Raw genomic sequence first — 10,374 nt, 5'->3', positions numbered from 1 at the left:
CCATTGTAAAGGTCTCATATCGCGTGCTACCTAGCAATTGCTAGTATTTTTGGAGTGTCGTTTTGGTTGACAGTCATTGGAAGAGCTGCGTTTCGTAAGCATCGTGGGGGCTGATCGGTCTAAAAACAGCCATGCTACTGGGTATCCCAAAACCACCCTAAATTTCGACCAATGGGAAAGAACAGGATGAAGGGGAACAAGAACGATTCGAAAATCCGCGGACCAAGGGGTTGCTGGTACCGGTAGAACGAGGGAGAGATGTTTTGTATGATTGGTCTGAGGAGACGGCGTGGTTGCCAAATCTCCGCGGATAGCGGCTCGCACGTGGTGGGGATGACTGGCAGTGACGCGCGGTCTGATTGGTGGAGCTCGCGGTGCCGCCTTTCGAGTCTCACTGACTGTCGCGCGGTCGCACGGATCCTCAGTTCGCATTCGGAGGCCCTGCGAGCTACATCTCATTGAGAAGGAAAAGAAAGAGCCGACGGGAGCTTTCAAGTTTCCCCCTCCACGGGAACCGCGACAAAGATTCTTCGATCCGAAAAAGTGCCAAGTTTCTCTCGCACGTACTCTCTCTGTCACCGGTACACATATACGTATATACGTAATCGTCTTTCGTTTTCACGGTGATCTCTACACGTGACAAGCTGAGCATCGAAGAGGCTCGAAGACAAGAGAGCGGCGTGCTTGTTCGACGCGAGAGGAGATACTTACTCGTCGATCGTTCGAATTGGTTGATTTCGCGAATCTAACTCGCGTCTTCGTTGGTCTCCTCGTACGTTGCGAGAGTCGAACGGGTGTGCTTCCAATGTAAATCAACAAGAGCGTATCGTCGGAGTGGCAGTTTTTGTGTTCTCGAAGTTGATACATACAGCCGCGGTTTTTTCTCAAATTTTCACCGGCTTTCGTGCTACACCACGCACGCTGCCCTGATCTCGAAGGGGAAGAAGGCTAGCCACGGCCGGATCGCGACTACGTTACAACTAGCTCCAGTGTGTTTTTGTGCGAAATTGAGGGAACATGTCGACTGCCGTCATGAGCACCCCTATGTTCGAGTGTAGCGAGCATTTATTTAAGGTAAGATTTTTTTTACATTTCTCACACGATCGTGTTTTGTCCTTCGTCTTTTTGCCACTATTTTTTCTTTTTTTCTATACTTTCAATGTTGTCGATACGTAGGGCCACAGGCTACATGGTACGATAGTGTCATACGTACCGTTCAGCAAACATTAAACTACGGTTATAGGGATACTTGAAACATTACGAATCCAACGAATTCTTTCTATATTTGGACTCGTGAACTTTGTTGTGAATCAGGTGATGTTTGACATGTTTGTTTTGCCAGTGGATATTCCACATTATCTTTGTCGATTACTTTCTATTAAGATTACACTATCGCGAACGTGTTTCCTATCGTTTCGAAGAATCGAGAATCCGAGTGATAGCGGCTGGTTCTAGATGCAAAGATGGCTGGTTCAGCACGTGGCATCGCGAATACCAAGAAATTTCGTAGCGTGGTCGTTCGCGTTGAATTCTCTCGTGGCCGTTGTAGTACTCGCTGGTACTCGGTGGTACCGTGGCGCAAACATTTGTGCAACGGTGTTGGTACGTATTCTGTTCCGACTGCCACGGTCTATTGCACTGCCGGACAAATATGGAATGGAACGGGTAGAAATGGTGTACAGAGGATCTGTGCGGTTAGGTTGTATAGCAAAAACAGGGCCGCGCTCTAGGATATGGTGCATCTTTACAAATAAATTATACGAAATTTCAACCTCGTTAGAAAGACATTCTAATTGCCTGTCTTACGATGGCTATGGTAAGAGTATTTATTTTGGCGCGCAACGGCATGGGAGATAGTGATGTAAGTGTTATTTTCGATCGCGTGGTAGCTGCTTTCTTCCACGTTTATTTCTTTCCAATGAAATTTCTCCTTTAAATCGTCTTCGTTCCCGTGTCTGTTCAATTTAACTCGACTTTCCAATTTATTTTGCAATTCGTCGAAAATGGAGCAAAATATCCACGATTTTTGAACTTGATTTTCCAAGAGACCTTTTCGATATCTTTTACGAATAATTTTTCGTACATAACCTATTTTTAAATTTTACGCGTTTCTCTGCCTTTTTGATAAATATATTTATCTTTATGTATATTTGAGTATAGATATACGTAATATAGCTTCGGTTCGTAGCCAGACGTGAAATTCGTATGAAAACAAACTCGAACTTTATTTCTTGCACAAATTGGGGGTCGTTCGCATTGTCGTTGTAAATATTCTTCATTTGATAAACTTGTTGACTCAGTCACGTTTGTGTTCTGACTTTTGGAGCTCGGTACGCGCACGAATATATGTCTCAACAATTGCTAGTGCCTTTAGTTTCAGTTTCGCGTATAGTCGATCGATTATCAGCTCCACGGACGACATTGTTGCTCGCAGCTGTGACTCGCTCGAACTTGCGACGACATGATCGTTCCTAGCATAACCGCGCACCAATGTGTTTGTGTTTTTCCGTCCTGCGTCGTTCGTTCACGCTTCTCAAATCTCCGATTACAGTGATTCTCATCCTTCGGAATTTGCGTTTCACTTTTATCGTTAACGTATTTCTAATACTTTTAATACTTCTTCTAATGCTGGATTCATGGTCGAAGATACGTTATCGTGCTGCGATAGAGTTTGTTTGTGAACCAAGAAATGGTCGAATAATTTAGAAATGGCGTCTAACGTCGATTTACGTTTGGTGACGTAAAAATTTCTTTTTGATACTTTTTGTATATATCGATGAATGGAGTATAAGCTATATGTATAATGTACTCAAATATCGCTTTTATTTTCCTAGATATGAATTAAAATTTCGTATATGTGTATTTGTTTTATTCGTGTGCTCGAATAATTTTTATCGTTTTCGTTTATGATAAATTTTATTCGGGATAAGCGAGTTTCTGGTTTTGTCATAGAAATAAGGTTATCAATCGAGTCTGGGGGAAAAGAGATATTGTACATTTAATCTACTACTGTTTTATTGAGCGTGTAAGTTATCTCTATATATTGATATACCTCTGATATATACAAACTTGATATCTATGAAGTCTATCAGCAAGTGGGGCGAGTTTTCAAACATGAATTTAGCCAGAAAAATATAAATCTACCGAAAAACGAGTTCACAATGTGGGATTAAATGAATATTCGAGTTAGAATCTAGTTCAGGCGTTAGATCTGGCGATTTTGATAAAGTTTACAGTATATTCTGCTTTGCGTGCGCGTCTAGGCTAGTTTTCACGAATCGTGTTTCGCATATTACCGTTAATGTAGATCCCTATTTTGTTATACGACACAGACATGTTCTAGGAACATGTGGCTTCCTTTATTTCGCAAGTTTTGCCGGTTTCTCCGAAGCATTATTGGAATAAAATTGTATCATACCTGCTGATATTCTCTAATTTGAATACAAATGCCTTTGTTCACCGGTTACGAGAAAAACAGGCAAATAATTTCATTTATGTTTACCAACTTCCTTTTGTATGCATAACCGTCAATCTGGTTCGGCGATAAGAGAACGTGGCGAAGCTTGTTACGATTTTTCTTCTGGAACAAAGTTCTTATTTTATTTTCATTCTTTTTTCTTTTTGCCTTTTCATTTTTTCTTTCTTTTCTTTTTTTTCATAGATATTTGTACACGTGGCGTGATTTCTAATAAGAACGTTTGAAGGAAGACTCCCGGTTATTTTCCACTGTATAATTTTTTTTCTACGAAGCATGAATTCGAAATTTACAATTCACGAGATTTATTTGAATTGGAAATTGTTTTAGTGCTACTATAATAACGTCCATTTGATCGTTTATTTATTTTAACATTGACGCGATATTTTATTGGTTACCTGGGCTATAAATAATAGTTCACACGTGATATTGAAAATCGTGAAAATTGTACACAGTGACACACGAAAATTATTTATTTTCACTTCCAAGTGTCTTATCAGAGAAATCTGTATATCGTAATTAATCATTTTTATACGTTTATCTGATTTCATGGTATACCAGGTTCTGCTCTTCCTTGTTACCATTAACACCAGGGATATGAAACGAATCAAACTGATTTATTTCAGATATGTTACTTTTGCAATTATTTATGGAAATTTGTTCGAATAAAATCGTCAGTATATATACTTATTTCTAATATCACTACAATTATTATTCGTGTATAGTACTTTCAATGTTTGTTGCAGATTGGTAGTGTCTAATATTAACGCTACAAATTAAAAAGAAATAGAAGAAAATTAATTACTTGAAATAATTATTTCTCAATTTTTGGAAGTATATTGAAATATTTCATATACTATCTGGTTATACCTTTTAATTATTTACACTCCATCTAACCACGTAATAAAATAAAATCGATTGGCCGAATAGGGACCTAACCTCAACGGGTCCGTCCGTTCTAATAGCGCCACAATCTGTGCCACCTGATCAGAATTCGACTGCACACCAGTTGCACGACTCGTATCACTGCATCGGGAATTCGTTTAAGCGGTAGAATGAACTTAAACCGTGGGCAATTGATCAAACGAAAAGCAAGGAACACGTGGGCGAGCGTGTTCGCGGGTAAAAATACCACGATCGTTCTATAAATTGTTTCCTTGGTGAATCAAGCCTCCATTCATTTATTCATAGCCAAGTCTCGACTTAACTAGCTTACTTCGGTCACGATTGGCCCGGATAGAAGCTAGTCCAGGGACCACGCGAGGGCCATTTATTGGCACGAATTACCAGCCATCGAATTATATCAACCCGTTACCGGCCGAGGAATTTAAAAAGGCAAGAAGGAAAAGAAAAAATAAGGAAGAAAAGAGAGAAGGAGCGAGGAACGTGTATCTTCTCGACGCCATCGCGAAATTATTCCCGCGACAGGATCGGAGGAACTGCGACGCGAGGAAGGCGCCATTGTTTACGCCGCGAAATGGTACGGCGTTCGAGTTTTATCGTGACTTTTTTTTCTCCCTCTTTCCTTTTCAGCTATACCGCAAGCCCCATAACTTTCCTCGGCAATTTCTCCTCGGCGATTTCGAAACTCGTTCGATCGAAAGAGCCTGTCGACTTTCGTGGACGTCGACCAATGCCGCGAAGGCGCCATTTTCGAAATTTGGACTTTGGTAAAATATGTAGATAGCGATCCTCTCCGCCTGCGGTTCTTTCTCGTCCTTTTTTCTTGTGGCGTAAGTTATACGAGCTTGGAGATGGAATTTTGGACTTCTGTGTTATAATTCTGGGTATATTTAATTTTTCTGATTTCTGATTTCTTGTATGCGTGATTTTTCTTGGGAGTTAGGCAAAAGTAGTGCTTGTGAAGGGAAAATAAAATGGTTTGGAGTTGTTTGCATCTGTTGTCTACTCTGTGCTTTTTGGATTAGAGTAGATGCGTAGTTTTGATGTTAAAATTATTGGAATGTGAAACTTGGAAAGTTGAAAATATATAAATTATTGGAGTATAGGAATGAAAATGAGATAACATCGTATTAATATTAATCGGAAATGAATCATGCTTTTTTACACATCAGTTTCGAAATTTTGTATATTTATCAATTTGTTATTACCGGAATTTTGGATTAAATATGTATTTTTGACATTTCCTGAATAATTTGTAAATTCGATTGTCATAATTTTGTGGATTTATTACTTAGTTTTGAAACTCGAAAAATTAGTTTTGTATCTGTGATTGAGATACAAGTACAAAAATAGACGAAAACGAATTTATCGTTTCTGTACTGTATAATTTTCAGTTATAACCCTGATAGGCATAAAAATTATAATAAATAAGATACATATGTAAAATTTTATATTATAGAAATAGACTTTGTACCTATCAGGTTACTGACTATCAGCATGCGGCATAAGTAATGCAAATGTGGTTAGTAATGGATGTATGAAGACAAATAGTTTAAAAATTCATTTTGTACTTCGTACCTGTTATTTTACATTTTCATATCACCTTCGTGTTATTGTATAACGAAAATTTGAACTAGAATATTTTTTTTAACGTTAATATGTTCAACTTTGTACCTATCAGGTTACTGACTATCAGCATGCGGCATAAGTAATGCAAATGTGGTTAGTAATGGATGTATGAAGACAAATAGTTTAAAAATTCATTTTGTACTTCGTACCTGTTATTTTACATTTTCATATCACCTCCGTGTTATTGTATAACGAAAATTTGAACTAGAATATTTTTTTTAACGTTAATATGTTCAAAAGTCGATTAATAGTATCAAAATAAAAAAGTCCCTAGTTTAATTTAGACTAAAAACTAACGAAACTTAAAAATAGCATCAAATATAACTTAATTACTGCTATAACTATAATATCAAATACAATTCCACAAAAATTTATTTATTTAATTTATATATCCTAGTGTTTATGTCTAATTATAGCAATCAAATATCTCTATAATAGCAATTTTAAACTTTGAAACTATGTTTAATATTTGCCATAAAAAAAAAAAATTGCGCGATAATTCTGTTTTCGTCACGCTAGTCGAACGCTGGCGCGTCCAGAAATCAGAAAGTAGATAAAAAAAGAAAGAAGCGACTTTCTAGTTAAAAATCAGGAAGTTGCAATTTCGGGGGAATAGGTAGTGTTGTAATTTACGCGAGAATCTGTGCCACGCGGTAACACGAGTAACGATATTCAGCTATAAAACTTAAGCGGCCCATATAAAATTATACAAGTCTAATAAACATGCACATAACGTTAGAAACTTCAAAGAAGTTGTTCACCGTAGAATACCAAGAACTACAATGTTCTCATCTTATTCCGGACGTGTACGCGGCGGTATATATACTTTTCTTTATTTCCTCCTGGCCGTTACAACGAAATTTATTCCTATACCGTCGAGCGAGGTTCCGAGCGACGAGACGCTAAATAGACGGAAGTATAAAATGTACAGGGTGTATCGAAAAGGTTGGGTCAACATTTGGATATAAATTCTCCGTGTCGAAATAAGAAAGGAAAACTTCAGATAAACGTGTACCCTAAACACATTCTTATTGACTTATATAATATACAATGGAACCTTAATAGTTGCAAGAAAACCAAGGTTACTGGGAAGAACGTTTTATTCGTTGAATTTTGTCAATTTGTGCTAGGAATTGCCACTTGATTTTAAATAATAAGTGGAAAACTGTAGTAGATTGGCAGACGTGAATTTTGGGTATTAAATTGCGTAGATTTTCAGTCTAATTCTTGGAATTATCAAGATTTTGCTCATCTATATTTTAGTACATATTTTTCATCTATAGTTTTTTCGAATATTTAGTTGTTATTGATACCTACTATTAGCTTATAATATTGTTGAGTTCATTACAGTATGTCTAATTTACTAATAATATAAATATACGATTACTGATAAAATAAGAACATTAGAAATGTCAAAGATATTAAAAATGAAATAAAAAGTGAAAAGCGAACACGCTTGTAGGCCACGTCTAATTTACCATGTATTATTAATAACCTCTAATAACACAGGAAGAGATGAAATTAAACTCTCACGTCACATCTACTTTCAAGAAATTACCATTCGCACCGAAAATACTAAGTTTTCCTTTCCTATGCTATATCCTCTAATAGTCATACTGTTTTGAAACCGTTTTATTATCTCATTTCGAAGAGCAGAAATCGTACTACAGAAATGGTTTCCCTCGTCCCAGTACACGCCGTGTAACGCGCATGCGCAGCACAGAAAACTGCTCGCGACGACGGCGAACCTCGTACGGCGGACGTAAATTATTTATCACGAGAGGATAGAGGAGACAGGTTGTTCGAAAAGGCTGATTCGAGCTGGTGATCGGGGCACGTCGAAGGAAGCATCAGGTCTGCCCTCCCCGTGGAATCGTTCGGTCTGGATTTTTCTGAAAGTGGAAACCTCGCCCTGAGCGAGCAACGTGTCCGACGCGCAGCACGCCGGCAGCAGCAACAAAAAGCGGCTGGGCAAATGCAAGCCGCAAGCAGCGTAGGAACCTGTTGCTTCGGATTTACGACGGAAAGAGAACGAACTGAGGAAAAGACTGTGAGTGGGAGCGAGACCGCGGCGGGTCGGGAGTGGGGAGAACGAAGGAAGGCTAGACATGGGGGCAGGCAGGACCGTAGACGCTAGAGACTCGGGAAAGCGAGACAGGGATGGACGATCGAGGGAAACCAAAGGGGCAACGATGCTGGAAACAAATGGGGAAAAAGTGGAAAAATGGGAATGAGATGAAGAGTGGAAAAGCTGGGAGAGACAGAGCGAGGGAGAAAGAGAGCTTGGATAGAAATGGAAATGGGCGAGTAAGAAAGGTGAAACGAAAGGGAGATGGAGCATGTACGGGTCGGGTAGAGAGAAGGAAAGAAAGGGAGAAACCATTCTTTGTGCCTGGTTTCTATGCAGACGCGAGCATACGCCAAGCCAGTGCCGTAACGTGGTCAACGTGGTAGTTATTTGTTGCGTGTTTGTTTCTTTTATGTTCTACCGAATTTTCCATATTTTTGAAAAGGAACTGGTTCCGTTGGTAAAACGCTGATAGACGGGGACAGGAGCTGAAGTATTTGCTCGTTTATTTTGCTCGCGCAAACGATTCTGAGAGCGAAGTGCTTTTTTTCTCTTTGATTCCTGTATTGGTTATACCTGCTCGTACACGTTGCCGTGTTTTCTGAAATTGAACGGATGATAGGATATAGCACGGCCGGCGTAAAATCGGTCAAGCGTAAAAGTAAACACGTTTCGGGTGTTGGGGCAGGCGAGCTGATAGAAACACAGGCACATAATAACCTAGAACCTCGACCAGGGCTGTGCGAAGTATCTTTCGAAACCGAACCGATATTTTCCTTGCAACATATCGAAATAAAAATTGATATATCTCTTACGATCTTTTCTTCGGGATTTTCGATTTGTCGCTCTCAACCAGGGCTGTACAAAGGAACTTTTAAACCCGCGCTAATAATTTTCATAGAATATTTCCAAATGAAAACTCATATTTATCTTGTACTTTTCTTAACGATGTCCGATTTTTCGAATATATAATACTCAAAAAATTGAACACGCAAAATCCGTTTACTTCTAAAGGTAATACCGTTATTCCTAAGTCGTCCTTTTTATTACACGTCGTCCTAAGTCAGAATATACTATACATTCTTAAGACATTAGACGGTGCTGCTGTGGCACGCTTTGATTTATTACCTCGCTGTCTTGGTTGCTATTGTACAAAGGGTATCGATGTCTTTTAAGACGCAGTTGGGTTTTCATAGCAGTGGGGGGTGGGGGGTATTTTTTCGCGAAGACTGGTGGCTTTGACTATAGTCAATCGACGCCTCGAAAAATCACGGAAGCTTCCGCGTGTCTTCTGACTGGTACTACACTATAGATCCTCCGAGTCACTAGGAAACTGCGCGTGGAGCTAGGGCTTAATCGCAAGGGCAATTATTGCGGATCCGTCGATTATTCGTGAATCGTATTGGCGCATAAAAACGGTGTTGCTTTTTGCCACGTGATCTTGCATATCGCTTATAACAATCCATTGCCATTTACCGGTTCATTTTTATGGTCCCCTGGTGTATCTTGTTATCCGGTTTAAAGTCCGTGTAATCTTGGATTAAAGTAGGACAGGCAAAAACTAGTAGTTCTTTCGAACGATAGTGGCGGCGCTGTTGCAATTGTCTTGCTATAGTCTTGTATACATTGGCTCACTTTCCCAAAAACCGTTTCTAATTTATTGAAAAGAATCCATTAATTTTATGTGGTTAATACTTTTTGTAGATAACATTTGATCTATCCTAACTTAACCTAATCCTTAACGTTATAATTAAATAAATAGGTGTCTATGGTAGTATAACTCAGTATAAAAAGAATCAGAAACTTTTTGATAGTTTCAGTATCAACCATATAACTATTAAAATTTATTTGTGGCGAATTGTTTTGGCAAAATTATTATTATTTGTTTTTGGCAAAATTCATGTTTATTACTTCACTGTTTATTACTTCACTATAATCTATGCACACCATGTTTAGATGCACACTATAGATCGGCAAATCTAGTATTATTAAAATAAAATAAGAATTCCAAATATTTATTTACACTAATTGGACACAGTAATAATTATTTATATTTTCATCTTCATCGCCTTTATAAATTAGAAAAAGTTTAAAAAATTCATAAATGAGTTTAAAAGGTTGAATTCAGAGATGCTGAATAGACTTAAATTTAAGAAAGAAATTGACATATTGAGCTGAAATATGGGATATTCAGGGTGCCATGGGCCAAGTTTTCTAATAGTGGCATCGGCAATTAGGCGAGCCAGGTCGAGCCTGTCGTCTCGAAGTGAAATGCAGGAATTAACCGAACTGTGACACT

At 38.5% G+C, this 10,374-nt stretch overlaps 1 protein-coding gene across 1 annotated transcript in view; it reads left to right on the top strand.

Annotated features, from left to right (window-relative positions):
- Positions 1-446: 446 nt before the first annotated feature.
- Tis11 (Tis11 zinc finger protein) overlaps positions 447-10,374 on the top strand; it is a 60,845-nt gene continuing 50,917 nt past the window's right edge. The window contains exon 1 of the mRNA XM_017902262.1: positions 447-1,074. Coding sequence (XP_017757751.1) covers positions 1,018-1,074 — 57 coding nt within the window. The 5' untranslated portion in view covers positions 447-1,017. The remainder of the gene's footprint in view (positions 1,075-10,374) is intronic.

The sequence above is a fragment of the Eufriesea mexicana genome, unplaced genomic scaffold (assembly GCF_001483705.2).
Source record: "Eufriesea mexicana isolate 0111107269 unplaced genomic scaffold, ASM148370v2 scaffold1801, whole genome shotgun sequence".
Taxonomy (NCBI): Eukaryota; Metazoa; Arthropoda; class Insecta; order Hymenoptera; family Apidae; genus Eufriesea; species Eufriesea mexicana.
The sequence above is the reverse complement of the archived record's forward strand: the minus strand, read 5'-3'. Positions and strand labels throughout refer to the sequence as shown.